The sequence below is a fragment of the Brassica napus genome, chromosome A6 (assembly GCF_020379485.1).
Source record: "Brassica napus cultivar Da-Ae chromosome A6, Da-Ae, whole genome shotgun sequence".
NCBI classification, from domain to species: domain Eukaryota; kingdom Viridiplantae; phylum Streptophyta; class Magnoliopsida; order Brassicales; family Brassicaceae; genus Brassica; species Brassica napus.
In genome coordinates, this window is record NC_063439.1 from 24,712,263 (window position 1) to 24,732,921 (window position 20,659).

At 34.2% G+C, this 20,659-nt stretch overlaps 3 protein-coding genes across 3 annotated transcripts; 1 reads left to right on the forward strand and 2 right to left on the reverse strand.

Moving 5' to 3' along the window:
* Positions 1-192: 192 nt before the first annotated feature.
* Positions 193-3,542, reverse strand: LOC106349230 (monodehydroascorbate reductase 4, peroxisomal). The gene is made up of 7 exons (XM_048735364.1): positions 3,278-3,542; positions 2,394-2,445; positions 2,207-2,287; positions 1,977-2,095; positions 1,470-1,689; positions 1,262-1,380; positions 193-1,132 (listed from the first exon to the last, which is right to left on the reverse strand). The coding sequence occupies exons 1-7, from the start codon at positions 3,395-3,397 to the stop codon at positions 380-382; spliced, it is 1,464 nt and encodes a 487-aa protein (XP_048591321.1). The 5' UTR covers positions 3,398-3,542; the 3' UTR covers positions 193-379.
* A 1,773-nt stretch (positions 3,543-5,315) lies between these two features.
* On the forward strand, positions 5,316-7,142 carry LOC106352396 (F-box/kelch-repeat protein At1g64840-like). The gene is made up of 2 exons (XM_048735365.1): positions 5,316-5,505; positions 5,713-7,142. Exons 1-2 carry the CDS (start codon positions 5,499-5,501, stop codon positions 6,828-6,830), a joined length of 1,125 nt encoding a protein of 374 aa, XP_048591322.1. The 5' UTR covers positions 5,316-5,498; the 3' UTR covers positions 6,831-7,142.
* Positions 7,143-15,435: 8,293 nt separating this feature from the next.
* On the reverse strand, positions 15,436-18,430 carry LOC106352397 (transcription factor MYB21). Its single transcript, XM_013792034.3, has 3 exons — positions 17,805-18,430; positions 17,169-17,298; positions 15,436-16,098 (listed from the first exon to the last, which is right to left on the reverse strand). The coding sequence occupies exons 1-3, from the start codon at positions 17,959-17,961 to the stop codon at positions 15,687-15,689; spliced, it is 699 nt and encodes a 232-aa protein (XP_013647488.1). The 5' UTR covers positions 17,962-18,430; the 3' UTR covers positions 15,436-15,686.
* Positions 18,431-20,659: the final 2,229 nt, after the last annotated feature.

The following is a 20,659-nucleotide window of genomic DNA, read 5'->3' on the forward strand; positions in this document are numbered from 1 at the left end:
TATAAAGTGATATTTTTTGTGTAACAATAAAAAAATATTAGAATGACATTTATTAAGGAGTATTATTTTACATAATATATTCATGTATTTTAATAGATCGGTTCAAATATGAATTCAAGTTTTTCGGTTCTGAATGATGCAAATACTTTGACCTCAAGGTTCGCTGTGGAGCATTTTCTTTATGCCAACAAGTTGGAAGTGGAAACATTCTTTTAATTCGAAAGAAGCATATAATAATCGTATACCAATGTAATCACATTGAGTAGTTTCGATTTCTCTCCCTTTCTCCTATTATATATTCCCACCAATGCTACAAACAACAGCAAATCCCATTTCCAATGAATCCAAATCCTCTGCAAAGAGGCTTTGAAAGCGGTTTTCACCACCTACGGCGTCTCCTCCCATACCAAAACGCAAACGCAGCCACAGATGCAGCAACAAGGACTCCAGTCGCCGCGTGCCATACATGCAAAGGCTTCTCCATCATCACCACTCTTGAAGCCTGCCTCACCAGCGCAGAGCTCGGAACCTCCTTGACTTCTGGAACTATATGCTGACTCACCACTGTCTCAGCAAACCCGAGTCCTACTCTTCCCAGTTCTTCCAGATCAGTCACTGCCGGTTTCAACTGTGTGGCCTTTGAGATGGTATCGTATTCTTCTTTAGTCCCTCCTTCGAGAAACGACCCAACAAGGTGACCCTTTTTAATCCAATACGCTCCAAAGGTTTTACCCTCTTCAAACTCCCCAAAGTGCACAACTTCACCTACAGGGTCTCCGTAGAACTGCCACGAGAAGGCAAAGACCCTTGAGTAGAAAAACGGCAGGTAGTCAAACTCTCCAGTCTTTTCTGGCTCCATGATGGCTGAAACTGCGTGCCGTGCGGATTTCCTAGCCGAGTCCACATGCTCAAGCCTTCTCATTTCTCCAAATAGTTTCACTGGGAACGTAGCTACGTCGCCTATTGCGTACACCGAGCTGTCACTTGACTGCATTTTGCTGTTCACTTTTATTCCTCCTTTCTCTATTGTTAGCTGTCCTTCAAACAAGCTTGTGTTTGGTCGTATTCCGATTCCAACCACCACCAAATCTGCTGGTAAATGGTTCCCGTTTTTGAGATTAACCGCTGTCACCTGCAAATCGAACAATGCTCAAGATTATTTTCATACTTTGATCAGAAGGCTCCTCTATTCCATAGTTTATTATCGACTTTTAATTCTATACATAGATGCAAAGTACCAAACATCTTTTAATTATATAACCTTTTTGTTCGAGTCAAACTCAAATGATGTCAAAACCGTTCCTTTGATGAACTCCACTCCTTTAGCACTGTAGTAATCTTCATACAAACTTGCTATCTTGGGGGTAAAGAGACGCGCCACTGTCATAAGAAACTAAAACAGGTCAAGCCAACCACACAGACCCAAAGTTTTCTCTTCTACAAGTTAACTAAAAATGAAGAGCACTTACTGCAATGAGCCTCTGGAAAAACCATGGTCACATTGATTTTGTTGATCACTAAAGATGCAGCACACTCCATGCCGATATAGCCACCACCGATAACAACAGCATTCCCATTGGCGCTTGATTCGATCGCTGTGGCAAGCCTGTTTGCGTCACTCAGATCTCTTAAGTAACAAACGTTTTCAGCATCTGAGCCTTCCACCCCAAATTCTTCGAGCTTCAACGCCTGCTTGCACAAGACACATGTGACAAGAGTAAGGCAACGAAAATGTTCAGGAATGAGCAGATGATAAACAGACGCTCACAGCATCTAACAGACGTTCCAGAATTACATAACCATTGACTTCAGACAATTCAAGACTTAACAGATAGTAACAGAGTGTAACATCTCAAGGACGAAATCTTGATGGTGAGAACCAGTAGTTTATCATACACGTTAATGGCATTTTCTCACCCGCATACACTCTCTACTTTGGAAAAACGAAACCAGGTATATCATAGTGCAATTCATACCCTGGCACCTGTTGCAATGATCAGAAATTTGTAACTTATAGTCTCCCCAGTGCTCGACAAAAGAGTCTTCCTCCTCACATCAACGGACTTGACACGAGTTCCAAGGACTAATTCAATTCCTGACACAAGCATTTCACTAAATTTTCAGAACTTATTATCATAAGTCATAGCCAAAGTAGGCAAGTAAAATAGTCTTTTTTTCTGAAAATCAAAATCGCATGTGTAGTTACCATGTTCCTTGTACCACTTCGGGGTGAGCTTCTCATCATTAGCCCCAACACAAGTGTGGAAAGAGGGAAGCCGTGCAGGATCTGCAGATAAGATCGTGGGATTAACGCGAGAACTATATAACTCAAACTCTTTATGTCCTCCTAACTCCAGAAGCAGAAAAACGCAAAGCTACCAGGTTTCACTTACCTTCCGGCAGTAGAAAACCTTTGCTCAACGCTGGCCTCTCATATGGTGCAACCTAAAGAAAAAAGCAAAAACATAAACATTAGCTAATTATTCTCAAAGCGAAAGAAACAAAGAATCTCCCTTTTCCCTCTTAATTTAATAATACTAACCCAAACTAATGCTTCACAACAATTACAATTGAAAAACATGAACCAATATCCAGAAAAAAAAATTGATGCCAAAGTGACTGTTTGACAATATCCAAAGATGGATAAACAATATCTAAGTGAGATGCTAAGAATGCATGGATGAGACTAGATAATATACAAACTTCCACCGCATCTCAGATTCATTTCAGCGTGAGAATTCTAAGAATGAGTTGCAACCAACACACAATTTCAAAAATCTTGAGAGCAAAACCCCAAATCTTTAGATAAATCCACACAAAGTTCGTATAGTTACTAACTTAGAGCATGATTAATGGAGGGTTCTTAGGGTGGGGTTCTTAGCAGAATATAAGAAACCAACCGGCTCTTAAATTAGTTTCTTATATTCCGACAAGAACCCTATTTTAAGAACCCCTGATTAATCATGCTCTTAGTAGCACTGTAACATATTAGTAGAAACTACAAGGGACAAAAGTGAGAGAGAGGCAAGCAAGCCTAACCAGTCTCCATCTAATATAATCATCAAACCACCAATACTCAAAACCTTTCAATCAACACTTTTAAAATTTCAAAACTACTAATAAACCCAACTACAGAGTCTCACTCAGTAATCATCGGATGAATCAACAAAAAGGAGAAAGCAACGGCGTAGGTTATCATCTCCTCCTAGCTATCAAACACTAAAATTTCGAAATCAATTCGAAGAAAGAAAGTGATTTTAGGTCGTAGTGGGGTTACAGGTTCTTCGGAGATGATGCAGAGTTCGCCTTCGGAGACACCTCTCCTCGTGAATTCCAGAGCTGCGTAGCCAGCAGCTACACCTCCTCCCAGAATCACATACACGAACGCTCTTCCCATTCTCTCTGCTTATCCTTTTTTTCACTTCCTCGAGAAAATCAAATCCTAATTATACGTTTTTAAAATTTTTCCCGAAGAAAAATAATTTATTTTCTGTTATTTTTTTCCACCAGTGAATATGATATTCGAGGATTGTGTTTGTTTAATGACAGTTATACCCCCTCTTTGACTTCCTTATAAAGGAACGGTTGGATGATAAGTTACGAAAAGGATAACATTAGATCTTAGACCATTCATTTCTCTGGAGAATCTGTTGTAGTGGGGACCCACCTTAGCTCTTTGCTTGCACGACTTGCTTGGCCCATCATCATTGGTAAAATGATTATTATATTAAAAAATATATGCGAAAATCGTCAGTATGAAATTGCTAAAGTTTAGACTTGGCATTGGGAAGTGTGGTCGAGATGAGGATATGGTGGCCGCGAATTAAAGAAAATAATTTACTATCTATATACTATTATATCGCAAGACAAAACGAAACTTTTATTGTAGACTGGCTTTTTATTTTGTTTTTTTGGCTCAACTACTACTTTTCATTCATCCCATAATGTTTAGAACTACAATAGACAAATCTGTCTCAAACACAGATTTTAAACAAACTGGCACAATAGAATAAAACTTAGAGACATGATTCTGTAATGAAAAAGCCTCCTTTGCTATCCTATCTGCTGCTTTATTACTCTCTCTTGGATAATACTCGAGCCTGTAGCCAGCATTTCCAGTGAGACAGCTTTATTGTAGACTGGAGTTTAGGTTCCGTATCTCTGCCAAAGTGCCAACAAAGGTAACGTATTTGAAATAAACAAAAACCAGAATGTTTTTCTTTTGGACTTGAAATAATATGCAATCATCTTTGGGCTTGCCCTTTGGGTTATTCACCAATATATATGCAGTCCCGCCTCTGACCTATGCTATCATGGGTCCAAACAAAATTCTGGTGTTATTTTACTAATTAGAAAAGTTCATTTTAATTTGTTAAATTATCAATTAGTTGGTGAACTTATAACAAAAAAGATCCATGATTAAAAAAACCAATTTTAAATACAAAAAGACAATAATTCTTTTTAAATTTCACTGTTCTTAATTTTTTTACAACAAAACCTAATTTACACTTAAAGCCCACTTTTCTTTTAATACCACAAATTTTTGTTTGCTTCATTTTAAATAAATGCAATCTTTTTTAAAAAAAAGGTCTCTATTTTATGTTTGGCTTAAGGACATTAAATTTTTTAAGACGACACTGTATATATGGGTTTTCTCTCATAAAGGTAAAAGACTTATTATCTAATAAAGTAGAAGTAATTGATTTTAGATTTCAATAGTTGATATTTTAGATTTTTGTTTTATTTTTTTCAGTGCTAAAACAAAAATTTGTTTTACAATCAATTTTGTGCAAATTTTAGATTTAAATACTATTTAATATCTAATAGATACTAAAATTTTTGATAATCAAACTATTAAATGCTAAACTTTTAATATTTTAAATTATTATTCAACAATTATAACATTATAAATATAACATGTACTTTTTGTATAATATTATCATCTCCGAAATCACGGAGAAACATGCTAGATTGGATATAATTGGAAACATTAAAATAAATGAAAATCTAGCATTGATGTCACAATTTTCTTAATACATATTTGTGATAATCAAGTGTTAAAAAAAAACATATTTGTGATAATCATTATTGGTAATATTATTTGTTTAGTTATTGTGGTAAGATGATTCTTGATTTTGTTTTCTTTTAGAATTGAATTAAATAAATTAATAATAAAAAAAATCATCAACTAATCAAATTAAAACAATTAATTAGAGAGTTTTCATATGAATGACACTTAATAAAAAATCACTAAATAATTAATATATAGTAAGAAATATGATACAGTAAGATAAGATTTAAAATTAAAGGAAAAAAAAAACACTTTTTAGTATTTTGAATCTGAATCGATGAAACCGAAACACTGAATGGGTGTTTCCATTCCAAAACCGACGTCATTTCTCGATGCTATAAATTGCTCGCGGAGATGAACATGGATAGTCACTTCATTTCTTCTCCGACAACTTCTCCCTCCTAGGTTTTTGTCTTTCCATCAAGACATGCATGGTTACTTCTCGCACCATTGAAATTGAATCTCAAAGTCGTATTATTCACTTTTTTTTTTTGGTTTTGTCGGCTATAGATACTTAAGTTACTAGAGAAAAAACTTCTTGGTTAGTCATAAACTTTGCTAGGAGATGTTATTATTAATGGAGGTTAATCCTTGTCTGTTCATGTTTGCTTAAAGCTTAATTTTTCTCTCTGGTTTTACAGCGAACATGGCTGAACCTGCAACGGAAGAGAAGAAGATGATACCAGACTGGACTAAGCTCCCTGAAGAGCTGCTTCAGATTATCACCCATAAAATGAACTGTTTCGATGTTGTTCATGCTCGCTCTGTCAGCACCTTGTGGCGATCCGCATTCCCATATCCGGCTTCCCTGCTGCGCTCAAGTTACTCTCTTCCCACTTATCCTGTCGAAAAGGACGGCTTGTGCTCCCTCCACAAGATCCCTCTTGTCCTCGTCATTGATGAGTCGGCTTGTGAGTTTTTCATGGGATTAGTAGGCCGAGATGAGTCTGCTGACTACATGGAGGAGGTTCCATCTCCTCTTCAGTGCTCGCTAAGGGTGAAGATGCGAAAATCTGATCCAACAATATTGATGAACGTGATCGGCTCCCAGATCGTATCTCTAGGCCATCAGTACACAATGGTTTGTTGGGATCCTAAAGGATTGAGAACAACTTACAAAAACGCTGCTGCTATTCTTCCGCTAGGAGGAGGAGAGTTCGTTGTGCTCCGTATCTTCTCGGGAACTTTGTTCGTGTTAACAAGTGCTAAAAGGAAGTGGGTGCAGCTTCGGGGCGTTCCAAGTTTTCGATGCACTGCTTTAGTCACTTTTAGAGGAAGATTCTATGCTTCTTTCTTCTATGACAAGGAAATTCTCGCTATCCATCCTTATTCGCTAGTAGCAGTTCGCCTGATACCTCAAAACTTTACCTGTGAAATCACTTATCTGATTCCAGCTGGTGATGATGAGCTTTTCCTGGTTAAGAAAAACAAACCTTATAATGGTCCGGTAACATGTACAGTGAGTAGGCTGGAGGGTTTAGGATGGGCCGAGGTCGATGATATAGGAGACCGTGTGTTGTTTCTTGGAGAAGATCATGCAAATGTCTGCTTCTCGGCTAACCAGCTTCCTGATGGTTGTGGTATGACCGGGAACTCGATTTTGTTCTCCGCACCACCAGGCGATGAAACCTACTTCTGTAAGTATGGACCACCCGAAGTTCCAAAAGAAAACGTGGTGGGTGAATGGAGAAGCTCAAGAGAGAGCCGTGTGAAATTCATTGATTCTCATGAGGCCTATGCTTTCCGGGTTGAGTTTTGAGGACATCTGTTGCTTTTGCTTTTGTTTTTGTTTTTGTTTTTGTTTTTGTTTTTGTTAGATCAAAACAAACTTTTCCTATGATTTTAGGTATTGACCTGATGTCTGGGGAAAAATGTTTTGGGTGGCCTTTCTCTTAATGAAGTTTCAGTTTGTCTTATTTGCCTGGAGAAGTTTCCAGTCGTATCAATACTTTCTTGGTTATGTTATGGTCCTTGTAGATTATTAATTTGCAAGCATGTTGACTGTACATGTCTTCCTCGGTAACCAATCTCTTCATTAAATATAGTGCTAGCACAACTTTGCTATTTCTTTTTCCTATTAGTAATAGATAACTCTTAATACTATTGGTTCATATATTTTAATGGATTTAAAAATACAAGTCAAATCTAGTGTTATCGGTTCTGTGATTTAAAAATTCATATCCAAATTCATTGTTATTGGTTATATGATTTTAAAATCTATATTCAAATCAATTGTTATTGGTTTTATGATCTTAAAATAGATTTTAAAATCAGGTGTTATTCAATAATAGTAATTTGATTTAAAATTAGATTTGAATTGATTTATGAATGATTTTAAGTTAAAAATACAAATGAGCAAATATTAAGTTGAACCTTGATATTTTGACAAATCTGTATTATTGGTTTTCCTAATATCTTTTCGGCACCAAGTTTCGTATATATGTATTGCATACGTTAATTATAACAAGCACTCACAAAGATATGATTATTTTGTTCGTTAGTGTGCTTGTAACTTTTCCATTTTGTTAAACATCGAGCACTCATCACACTTTTGAAAGTTTTCTATGTTTCCAATTGTCCAATTTCTACATTTTCCTAGTTTTCTATTTCTATCGTAGTGGTCGGTCTATCATAGTTATATATAATCTCGACTATGCATTAGAAAATTAACACAAGAAACAAACACTTTAAAACCCTAAAAGAGCATCAATGGAAGAATCACAACAAGAACCACAAGAAGGTGGAAAAAGTTCTTATGTTCAATGGAGTCCTCAAGAAAATAACACTTTGATAAATCTACTTTTAGATTGTATTACTGCAGGTTTACGTGATAGTAATGGTCTATTCAGCAAATTCACAGTGGAGAGAAGAATCCTACCTCCTCTCAATTAACTATTTGGCTGATTTATGATAATCCAGTTATTTTGATTTTGAAATCTATATCATTGATTCTGAAATCTACTTATTTGACTTTAAAATCTATGTATTTATCAAGAATTTCTAAATCCAAGAAAGAATCCTAAATTCATTAAAATACTACAACCAATAACCCCCACTAAACCTATCTTATCCTTCACCAACTAGTTAGAGATATCGTGGGCTTCAAGAAGAACAATTGAGTGGGAATATCTAAACTGGTTAGTCTAGATTATATAAACTGGTTAGTGTTGTTTGATCACCAAGTCATTGTCAATTTATAGTCCATGGATTCGGATTCCTTGTCTCTCTCTTGAGTCTTGCTCAGGTTCTTCCAATAGCTTTTACAAAGTTGAATAAGATCCGAATGGCAAAGAGGATGAGCCTATTGGATAAACACGGCGTGAAGTGGTCTATAAAGCTTTGGTTTGAGAAGGAACGTAAGAGAATGAGATTGGTAGGAGGTTGGAAAGAGTTCTACGACGCTAATGATGTGAAGATATAAGATTCGATCATGCTGGAGCTGATTTGGTAAGCAGACAGAAACTATATTCTAACGCTTCTGTTCCAATGTGAAATCCATTAAGAAAATTAAATTGTACCTCAAGTTATTGAATTGCATGAATCAATGTTTTAACCGGTGATATCTGTTTGTAACAAAGGCTGTGCTAAAGTCGAATTCTGGAATGCTATGTTTGTGTGAAGAAGACAATGTAATCTGCTTTTGATGTGTTGGTATTATTTTTTGAAATAGTGGTCCTCAGTTATGCTGTGAGCTTGTTACTTCACTTGTTTGCTAAGCTGATACATATGTTTACTTGAGCTAGTTTGTAGTTAAGTCTTATAGAAGCTGAATCACAAATATACTGGAAAATGTCAAATCATTCAGTGGTTAAGTTGTGTTCATAAGAAGAAATTATTTTGAAAGCTTGCAGGAACAATATATTAAATCTAAAAGTAATTAAATAGCATAAAAACTAACATCTTTATGATTATTTTGTATACTTTTGCTATTTAGTGATTCATTTGCCATTTTCCACATTTCGTTTTTATGTTGATTATTGGCCATGTTTTCTTCTTTCTATTGAATAATAGGAGTATTAACCGATATTATTTGGTACCAAAACAAAATTAGAAAGTTCATTTTAAAAATATTTTGGGTATCCAAACTTAAGGGTTCAGTTATTTCCGGTTTCGTTTACGGTTTACCACGAGTCTCGAAGTTGAAAATGCAAGGCAACTTAGAACCTCGAGATATATAGAGAAGGACTATACTAGTATCATTTTTGTTTAGAAAAAAAATACGCCTCAAACCACTTTTTCACTTTCTAATTTCATTTGGCTACATAGTAATTGCCACATACTTTCTGATGAGAGAAAGACCTTTAAAACTCAAAACTCTCTAGTTACCAATTTTTATATTTTGTTATTCTTTCATCGTTCTTCTTTTTCATCTTCCTCTTTTTGATCTCTTTTTTTTTTTTTGCTAAATTGTAAATATCATTTCAAAAAATAAAGTGTTGAGATATACAAGATTTTTCAAACAAATTATAAGACACATGAAAATCAAAAGCGATCGAACATGTAACCGTTCTGCTTTGGAGTGAATATCACAACTAGCTCATGCACGGGTATAAATATTATAAAGTAAATATAATATAAAAATTTATTAATATTTTTTTAATTTTATTTATTCTGTTACTTATATTGTAATCAATATGCATTGTTTATTTTAAATAGCATTTTGTTATTTTAATTAGAAGTAAAATTTTGGATATATAAAATCTCGACTGTTTGGTTATTATTTAAATATATTAGATAACATTTAATTTTTGATTCAACTATAATATTTTTATTGTACAAATTAATTTTTTTTTAAATTTTGATATTTTCATGTAGTTTCATTCTTGTCTTAGATTTGTAAATATATTTTAGTATGATTATGTATAATTTAATATAGTATGTTTGAGGATCAAATAGTAAAATTAAACTAAAGTGTTGACGATTTAAAGTTACATAAATAAACATAAAAATGATAGTCCTTTGAAAATTTATGCATATATATAAGTTATACAAAATACTTAATTGTAATAGTTGGTTACTATATTTATAATATTATTTGAGAATTTCATATTTATTTAGTAATATGTTGAGTCGTTCTATAATTTATATGTATAAGAATATTACTATAAACAAAAATATATTATTTTTAATTTTAATGTTTGACTTTGTATAAGAATTTGGATTAGTCTAATAATTAATTTTGTGGGTATATTGTGTCATATATTCAGTCAAATTAAAGTATAATGATTTCTGATATAATTCAACCAAATCGTATTAACTGTATTTATTGTATTAGTTTGATTTGTTCATCTTAGATGTGTAAATATATTTTTTATTTTAGTAATTTAGTATATGTTAATTTGCAAAAAATAAAGTGATGATAGGTACAAAGTTACATGAAAAATAACCGATAAATTTTGAAAGAGAAGATTATTTCTTTACTTTACGATGAGATAATTTTTTTAACTCATATTTTCTATTTTGTGTAACAGATTGAATATTATCTTGTAAGTATCTTTTTTTTTTTGAACGGCAATTGCATTAAATAGAAATCAAAGGGCTACAGGGCAGAGTAGTTTAGCAGAGCACTCTTAGCTAGTGCATTAGCTGTGCTGTCTAAGTATCTAAAAATCAACAAAATTATTCAAAAAAATTTAGGTTGGATTAAGAATTTAAAATAATATTTTTATGGTGAATATATTTTTGATTAGATGATTAGACATTTGTTTTAAGAAGAAAACCCAAAACGATCACAAAATATCATATAAAAACAAAATATGTAATGACTAATTTCAAACTTAATCAACAATTAAAATAATGTGAGATTAAAAATTAAACTTATTATTATTTCCTGATCCGACTTAAATATGAAAAAATAATGAAATAAACTTTTGACTTTTTTGTATAACTACAATCTGAAATTTTAACTTACTGATGAATTTTATAATATTACCAATTTGGTTTTCTTATGCAATTCTCAATCCCTTAATACTTCCAAAGAACCCTTCAATAAACATGGTCTAAAAACCCTTCTTTTAGAAACTTTCTTCACTCTTTCTCCATTTTTCTTTTTTTATTTCTTTATTTTTAATAGTGGGATTCTGATTAAAAAACCTTCATTGGAGGTTGTCTAGCCATAGTTCAAGTCCGCGTGACACCCTATTTTACATTTATCTTTATCTAAGATTTAAAACATTTAGTTTTGACCCATGTTTAAAATCAATCTGGGTCTGCCACTGATTGAGATTACATGTAAAAATGTGGTTGCTAAGTAGTCACAGAATTTTACGATTAACTTGGGAATAGCACGTTATGATGACGAAGAAATAATGATGCAACTTATTAGTCAGTATTGTTTGCGACAATATTGAAACTACTTGTAATGTAACTATGTAAGTAATGTAGTTGATACTATTTAGACAAACATCACCGGAATATATCGAGGAGGGCCGAACATCTCATAAAGAAAAATCTTGAGGCAACTAACAAGAAGTACAAACCAGTTATGTTGTCCTTTTTATGTAAGTGATTAAATCATTAATTGAAGCTTATCTAATAGTATCAATAACTCATAATAACCAAAATCATTTATGATAGATGAGCCGACCTCAACATTAACTCTGTATAAATATAGTTAAAATATGTCAAATTCATCGAGACGGGAAGAAACTGGTTTATGCTATATATGGAAAGTACAGCAAAGGCATACAAGAACAATACTCCAAGCAGATAAATGAACAAAGATAAAAGAGAAGATAGTAAAACCCAATACTTCCACGTCTATTATATTTGTAAATTCTAAGCCACTTTAATTTATGTTCGGCGGCAAGGGCCCTCGACGGATCCAACGACAGAAACAAAGGAATCGAGCCTTGGGACCAGATATAGCTATCGCTCTCTCCATCTGGTTGCTCCTCTCAACAGTGCTTTCTACAGTCCCTCACCGCCGCTTGGTTGCTATCTCCGCCGTTTCTAGCTTGGTCGTCGTCCATGCCCCTGCTCAGCTCGCCGTCACCCCCGTGTCCGGTACCCTTCTCGTCACTGCTCAACTTACTGAGGCGAGTGGATGTGTTAAGTCTGTGTGTACCTTCACCGAATCTATTCATATGGCGTCTACGACGTCTATACAGAACACACATGCTCAGCTCAGTTCTCCTCAGTCGCCGGTACCAGTCACCATCTCCAACCGCATATCACCAACCCTCGCTAACTGCCTCCTTGGTCTTTATGCCGACAAGCTTTCATCTAACATTGAGGCAGCTACATCCTGGCATGTTCTCAACGGAGCTGAGCTACACAGTTTAAGGTTATCACCAACTCCGTCAACTGCAAGATCTGGACCACTATGGCCTTGCCTCCTTCCTCAGCCAGGAAGTGAATCCGCCAAAGGTCCGTTCTTTCCTCCACGGTTGGACCTGCCGGACCCTCCAGACTGCGGCTCCAGTGGGTTTTCAGAGCCCCCCTCGCCGTTCATCAAAGACTCGGAACCCAGCTCAGACGATCAACACTTAATCTATAGCATGATGGCTTCCATGGAACAGCGAACCAGACTCGGTTCAGCCAAAGCTCGAGTGTTCCAGCACGGTAATGTTGGTGTCCAAAGCTGCGTTTTGAACAATGTCCTCGCTTTACCATGGATTCTAGTTAACGATATCTATATTAGTTGGTCTGAGGTGTTTGAGAAGTCAATCGTTTATATGGGATTGGAGACAACTTTAGCCTCAGTGTACAGGGTTCACCTAGCCCAAAGCTGTGATGTTATGCTTAACTTAAGAACACTATTTGTCCAGCCATCACAGGTCAGTAGAGTTTGCAGTAACTCTAATTTTGTCACTTGCGCTATTCGGTTTCAAGGTCCATCCAGTCTGTTCATCAGCGACAAATCCATGACTGGTATACTCTCCGTTTCTGTTGAGATTCACCTAGTCTCTTCGGAGAGCGTCGTCGGAGCTAGAGCTGCTCTTGCTCGTTCCGCCTCCTTCCAAGCTTTGTTGGTTGGTTTATTCAACGTCGATTCTGACTATTTCATGCTCGTGGTAGTAACCTATTTAGGGGTGCATCTGATGATTTCCCACGGTTCTCCGGTTGTCGAGCAAGTATCTCTCGTTAAGTTCGTTATGTCTTGTTTTGCTGTTTTGTTGGTGTTCATCAAACTGTCGAGGTTCCCTCCAGTTTTTATCTTGTTACCGAATGTAATAACTTAAAACCCTTTTAGATTTAATATAATCGTTTGTTTGACAAAAAAAAAAAAAAAAAAAAAAATTCACATGGGAAGTTGGCAATCTCCACATAAACGCGTTGGCCTAGTAAAAAAAATTTGCTATTCTTTTTAAATTCAAAATTCAAGCTAATTATCTAATATAAGTATCAAGTTTCATCACAAATATAATTAGCATGGAATCTGGATATAACTGAGACGCTGTAGATTGATCTGAGATGTCTTAAGAATAAGACAAGATAAATCAGAAGAAAAAACTTAGTTTTGAGAAAACATGTTATAATCTTATACCACAAATTAAAATACACATAATATAGCAAATCTATGACATGACCTACTACATCCGTTTACTTTAGCTATTGAGGGTGAAATCAGTTCCATGTTATATGCATCAATTCGATCGTGTAAGTTATCTTACGGCATTTGAATCAATAAGATATTCGATCTAAAAACTAATCCAATAACAAATCATCATGCATAACTCAGAACTTGATTCTTTGATATTCCGAGAGCTAGTGACCAATATGTCTTTCACTTATGGTTTAGCAATAATACGTTTAAAACCATAAAATAAATCTTTAGAGTTTGAATGAGGATTGATGTCTTAGCAATAAAAGAAAGAAAGAAAAAGAATGAGGATCGATGTAAAGACGAGACCGGAAAATATAATGCATTTTTTTCTGAGAAAATAATGCATTCACTTGGTAGTTGGTACATTACCTTGCTTTTTTTTCATGCACAATTTATTTTTGTTCAGTTTTGTTTTTAACGCCGTTATTTTTCATGATTTTTATATAAAACATGAAAATAGTTTTTCCACTTTTTATAATTTACCCCGAAAACGAAGACGCTATATCGGCACCTGCTATTTTCTTAAATATCTTTACATAATTTCTTATATATATCCGTCGAAAAACAAATGAATTATCAATTATTCCCATTCTAGCCAATGCATAGAGAAGAGAAAGTGTAGCTTGGATTTATCCTCTACACATGCTTCATTCGGACAAAATGTGTCGTTGGCTAAAGACTTAAAGTTAAGAAGTTCGGTAAAGCTTAAATGCTTTTGCCGTCTTGCAATAGTGCTTGCACTTCCCAACCTAACTTCATGTCCATTGACCAACTATTCTATCCGATGTATGCAGATAATAAATCTACACATCAATACTCATTTTTATAACCGTGGAGATCCAAAAACTTTATAGGCCCAAAATTTTATCTCACAAAATTTTACATTCGGGCGGACACGATCTAAATGGCACGGCTAGGTGGCCAAGACGAATTGCCACTGAACTTAAGACAACTTGGTTTACACATCAATATTCATACTTGCTTTATTATCATATCAATATATATATATATATACACTTACGGCTCAATTACTCTTTACGTTTCTAGGCTCGTCGAATCTTATATTCCATACATGTTCATCCCATGTTTGTACCTTTTTAGATGTAAATATTTACGGATTTTGACGCATGGATGCAAATCAGTGATAAAGAACCATTTTATAGATTCTCTATTTATTTAAACAGTCTATTTCTTCCTTTGACAACGAAAATAAAATAAAAGATAAAGTCGATATCTTCGTCTTGAAGATTGTGGTTTTAGTTAATGGAGTTAGGCTTACGTCGGGTTCTGCATGTTGAATGGCGATGCCCAAAAATGGATAAAAATTGTTGAATAAAGGCATCGTGAACTGTACAAAAGCTATCTATTTTCAGCTGTGACACTTGTCTTCTTGCTATTGGTGAAATAAGGTTCCATATGCTTGTGTCATGTGATATGTAAATGCATCGGTCCACATGTATATGTATAGACACGCCTAACTCATGTGTATCTGTTTTAAAGTTAGAAAATAACTATGTATTATTTTATTTTTTAACTATATATTAATTGTACGAATATGTTAATTACTATTCATTCAAATGTAGTTATCGTTTATTGGTTAACGGATAGCTCATAGCTGTATCAGTCAGGTATAAGCTTGGACGTTTTTAATAGTCGAGTAAGATGTGATAAAACCTCCAAAATACATTACACTATGGAAGTGGAACAGAGAACAAATAAACAAACGTTTGTATTGGAATATACAAATCATATGCAAAAACTAGTTAGTGTTATCATTTATACATGACACAAACATTCCTACGACAAATTATTCAACTAGTACAAATATAAGGCCAGGAAATAAATGACCCCTTCCAGTTTTATTTATGTATAACATCCAACGGGTTGCAATAAAGTTCAAAATATATATCAAGGATTATGATTATTGATATTATATAAAAAGTATATCCCCAAACCTCGAAACGTCGAGGCAAAAACCATATACATGTCACGTACTAATCACAGTACTAAAAATCACAAATCTCAAAGTAATATTCCATATCTTGTTTTCCGAGCGATCGTTGTTAATCAATTACCATTGAGTAAATGCATTGATGACCAGATATCATCCATGCCCCAATAGTTTTCACCAGTTTGATCATCAACGGTCATCGGTACCGGATAATCTGCTGTCGTCGCAGCCGTAGTCACCGGAGCCACAGGCGCAGAGTAGTTACCATAGTTGAATTCCATATTGGTATGTTGATACGACGTTGTTGTAGGAGAATAAGTATCCATCGCCTGGTCTTGTGCACAAAAGACATTATGGGCCGACGTGCTTGCAGCGTGATCATTGATTTCTGAACTCTGAGATCCAACGGACGACGTTGCAGTTGCTGCTACATCGGTTTGTTTGATGTATTTTTGTATTCTTGTCCTCCAGAAATTTTTGATCTCGTTGTCGGTTCTTCCTGGAAGGTGTTTAGCGATTTTTGACCACCTGATCATATATATTAAAGTGTTAATTTATTTATGAGATAAGTATTTATTATTTAATATAAGGATAACTAAGATGATGAGCTCATGATTGTTGTGGGGTTAGCGGTCTAATCCGTGACTGCGACAAACCAAGTACGTCTAGATGAATCCAAAACATTAAGGTTTGCGTCTATTTCAATTATGCCTTTTCTTGTTGTCAGGAGACTTTATACTTTTGTTCACATGTACTATGTTTGGATCTTTTTCAAGCCTTATAAAGTTTGTTAAATTTTTTTTATCCCTTATCCTTTTGGTAAAAGCGTTACTTTAATTTTTTTTGTTTATTTGTTTGTTAAAAGGGTCTATAAAGTGTAATTCTCTGATTTAGTAAAAGCTTGCTATCTTATGAATAAATTGTCTACATCATGAATTATGAAAATTTTAGTATAATCAGGCTGACATACCTAATAGGCTCATACTCATATCCGTAATTAGTATACCAGAAGGAGGTATCTTCCCATGAAACGATAAACTAAATTGTACTTACTTAAAAATGCAGACAATCTGTACCTTTTAATCTTGGGCATAATTTCCCAGCTCTTTACGTACAAAACAAATAGAAATAGAAATTGGATAAACAAACAGACAAGGAAATAAATAGAGCCGCGTAAATCTTTCAGAAACGTGGGAAATCAACTTGAATAATTACGGAAATTATGTACTTTATAAATCATATGAAAATACGCACGAGGTTTTCATGTTGTTTTGATAAACATGCACGAGGTCTAATGTTAGTGGCTTGGAAAATTCGACATGTGCAGGAAATGAGAACTGACGGCCAAGAAAAAACTTCGATCAAAGATTGTCACAAAGGAATTGAACGTTTTTGTTGCTTTAATCACTAAATGTGTTGCTTTATTGTCTTTTCAAAGATCTACGTGGCTATATATAGCCTCAAGAGTATATAAACGATTCAAAGTTCGAGTATCTTTGTTTGAGAAAGAAAGTTAGAAAATTTTGCCTTTGTTCTTTTGTTACACATAGTGTATGTCATGTATTTGTATATAGTCATTTATGTTAATTAAAACTTACCTGTTTCCCCACTTAGCATGAAGTTCCATGATGATAAGTTGCTCCTCCGGCGTGATGTTTCCACGTCGTACGTCAGGGCGGAGATAGTTCAGCCACCGGAGCCGGCAACTTTTCCCGGTGCGTTTTAGACCTAAACGTTTATTTAATAAATCATCATAGTCAAATATTGTTTCATACGTACTTGCATATCCACAGATGTGTATTTATATAAATCATGGATCACTAAAATACTGTTTATTATTAGAATACTTATATGTAACTTGTCTTACATAATTTTCATTTATCCCTAGGCCTATAAGAACATTTACGCAAAAACGTCTTTGGAGGTTTCCTTTAATTTAGATCAAATTTTAACAAGGAAAGAACATATTAACAAAACAGTTATCGTTTTTACCAAAGAATTGATGATATAGATAGCAATTGTGCTTCATAGGTGTAGATAATAACTATAGAAGATTAAAAAAAAAAATTGGTATATGAGTGATACAAGATTGTTACTCTTGTATGATACCTATGCAAGTTATGTAGAAACCCTAGTTTATATATTAAAATACAACGTAAGATAAATCTATATATACACATACATATTGGTGATTAATTATAAATTGAAATTCTTTAAGAGGAAATTAAATGAACCTGCAGATTTGGCGAGAGTGTTCCAAACGCCATCGCCGTGGTTGGCGATATAGTTGATAAGAATAAGATCTTCTTCCATCGTCCACGGTCCCTTTCTCACCTCTGTTTCTCCTGATGATCCCGAACCTCCACTACATATTCCTCCTCTTTTGTCCATTTTATTCTTATTTATTAATTTATAACTTATAGCTAGATGGAGAGGAATATAAAAGAAAGAGTGACGAGTAAGAGAGAAGGTTGTGGTGAGTTGATATTGAAGGTTGTGGAAGGTGAGCAACTGCTTTTATAGAGACTAAATTCACCGCGTGATTAGCAAACCTTAATCCAAATTCTTAATTAATCATGTAGGGTCATTAGCTTAAAGTTTTAAAAATCATCATATAATAAACTTTGTAATTGTTAGGATATAGTAACACATGTGACTATGTATAACACCTTTCACGACCTAACAATATACAATAACATAGTTTCGTCATCCATGCCCGTATGTATATCTTGAAGATTGAAGAGTATTTGATGAATTCATCATGATGATTCATGTGTCGTTTAGTTCACAGATATACACATGTTTGTTGATGTAAATGTATAAGTTTGGATATGTATATGATATCACCCAATAAAAAAGAAGGCCGTCAATGGGTCATATATGATCTTTATTTAGTGGTTACGCTTAGGACCGATCGTAAGACATTGATTTATGTCAATTCATTTATTTTACTTGCATAACTCACGTTATATGTGTAAGTATTATTTTATTTATTTTTATCTAGTTGTAAGTCTCATCTTAGTCTCTTGGTTTCGTCGTGAAAACATACAATTTAGTTCACAAATAAATCTAATTTTTAAATAAACAAAAACTAAGGCAACCTTTTTTATGTAAAACGATTGTCTACAAGCTGAAAAAACAGATTGTGTTTATATAAACTTTAAGAAGATAGTTATGTAACAAAAACCATCGCTTTATTTTCAAAGTGACAATCTTAAATATATGTCCAATTTTCTAAGAATTTTGGTAGTATGATTGGTTTTTTCACCTTTTAGATATATAGAGAACCAAACCAACTAAGTTGAATTTAAGCGTTAGCTTGATTTCTGACTCGGTTTCTAAGTCTTGGTTTTTACATCGTTTACATCCCGGCTTGAAGGATACATGATATGCAATGAACATTTTTTTGTAGCCTAATTCCAAGCTCAATAGTTGTTGTAGCATAAAAGAGGTGTCAAATAAATCTAAGATGATTCTAATCAAGACATGTTTTAATCTAAACACAATCAAAGTGTTTATAAGTAACCAAGTAACTAGACTGTCTAGTCAAACAAGAACGAGTAAAGATTAGTAAAGTAAATGGCTTTCAATCAATTACTTATAAGATGAACCAATGGGAATTCGATAATTTTTAAAGATTAGTTCCAAGTCAAGGTACCAAGCAAACAACCAAGCAAACAATCAACAGGCTTTCATAAATCTAAAACACTAAGATAGATTAATTCATTTCCATGATAGAAACCCATATATTGTCAAGCATTAAACATCAAATTTCTTTGGTCTAGCTATACAATCAAACATGCAGTTGAATTAAGTCTACTAACCATCTATAAATCCTATTATTTCTAGCAATCATAATATCAAATTCCTTTGGTTAAATGTGCTAGAGCAAAAACTAAATTCATCGACCTATTTTGAGAAACATTTTCATTGCATAAAATATCTTAGAATCTAGATGAGAGTGACCGAGTCTAAACTAGCATTAAGAACACTTAGCATGTATAGAAACAAACAAATCTAACACTAAAAACCTTAACTCTTCACTGATCATCCTAAATCTATATAGCCCAAAGATTCAAGAGGTGTACTCAAAAATCATAAACTCATGATAACTTGAACCATAACCAAGCTTATAAAGGAGATAATCACAAGTAAACACAAGAGAGAAAGTAGAAATTGTATAAACACAAAAAGATCCAAGAGGTTTTAGGTTAATACAGTAGATAAAAATATGTTATTAGTCATTAAAGACAACTTCTATTTATATCAAATGGCTAGAAACTCAAAATCTACTAGATTTAATAAAAGTAGTAGCGGCCATAGATCAATCGCTAGGAGGAGACCATGTGTGCAGGTGTTGTAGCGGCCTTTGCATTTGGCCGCTATCTGGACCGCTATGAGTTTTCGAGACGTCTTCAGGACAGGCCGCTAGCTCCAGCTGCTACATTGTCCTTCCTCTTGCGGTTAAGGTAAAACTGTTGGTGAAAACCGCTATGCCTCATGGTCGAATGTGATCATCTGAAGGAGGGGGATATCAGCCTTGGTTAAGACTGCTAGACTAGGCCGCTCTGTGTGAATGTGTTCCAAGTTGTCAACAGCGCTGGCTACTACGTACGTGCCTCCTTGAATCCAAATTTTGCAAACTATCTCCTCTGGTTGCTTTCCACGTCCAAATAGTTCAAATAACTTGTGTATCTGCTCCAAGAATACCAAAAATATAAGATGCATATGCAAGATGCATAAATCTAAACTTTTTTTAGCTAAATTATAAATGTTATTCAGTCAGGGCGAAGCCACCTTGTAAATATTGCACCCACAAAAATAATAAACTTTACAATTTTAATCCTAAAACCAATCGAAATGTTAGCTAAATTGGTAATGATCAAATTGTGCACCCACAGTTTCCAAGTTCAATTCTTTTAAATGTTTTTTTTTAATTTAGTAATGCACCCAAAGAATAAATTTTCTGACTTTGCCCATGCGTTCAATAAATAAAAGTTTGGTTACAACAAAAATTGAATCAGAATCTGCTATGAAGCTATTCTGTTTCTAGAGACTGCAAAAAGTTAAAAAAAAAAGAAGCCGATAT

Bases quoted from the DNA above. Each gene is read 5' to 3' on its own strand.
- LOC106349230 (XM_048735364.1), bottom strand. From the start codon at position 3,397: ATGGGAAGAGCGTTCGTGTATGTGATTCTGGGAGGAGGTGTAGCTGCT. The intron at 1,690-1,976 runs GTATGAATTGCA...TTGTGCAAGCAG, and splicing joins TCATTGCAACAGGTGCCAGG to GCGTTGAAGCTCGAAGAATT. The intron at 1,133-1,261 runs GTTATATAATTA...TTCGATTTGCAG, and splicing joins AGTTTGACTCGAACAAAAAG to GTGACAGCGGTTAATCTCAA.
- LOC106352397 (XM_013792034.3), bottom strand. From the start codon at position 17,961: ATGGACAAAAGAGGAGGAATATGTAGTGGAGGTTCGGGATCATCAGGA. The intron at 17,299-17,804 runs GTTCATTTAATT...ATAAACGTTTAG, and splicing joins CACTCTCGCCAAATCTGCAG to GTCTAAAACGCACCGGGAAA. The intron at 16,099-17,168 runs GTAAGTTTTAAT...ATATATGATCAG, and splicing joins CATGCTAAGTGGGGAAACAG to GTGGTCAAAAATCGCTAAAC.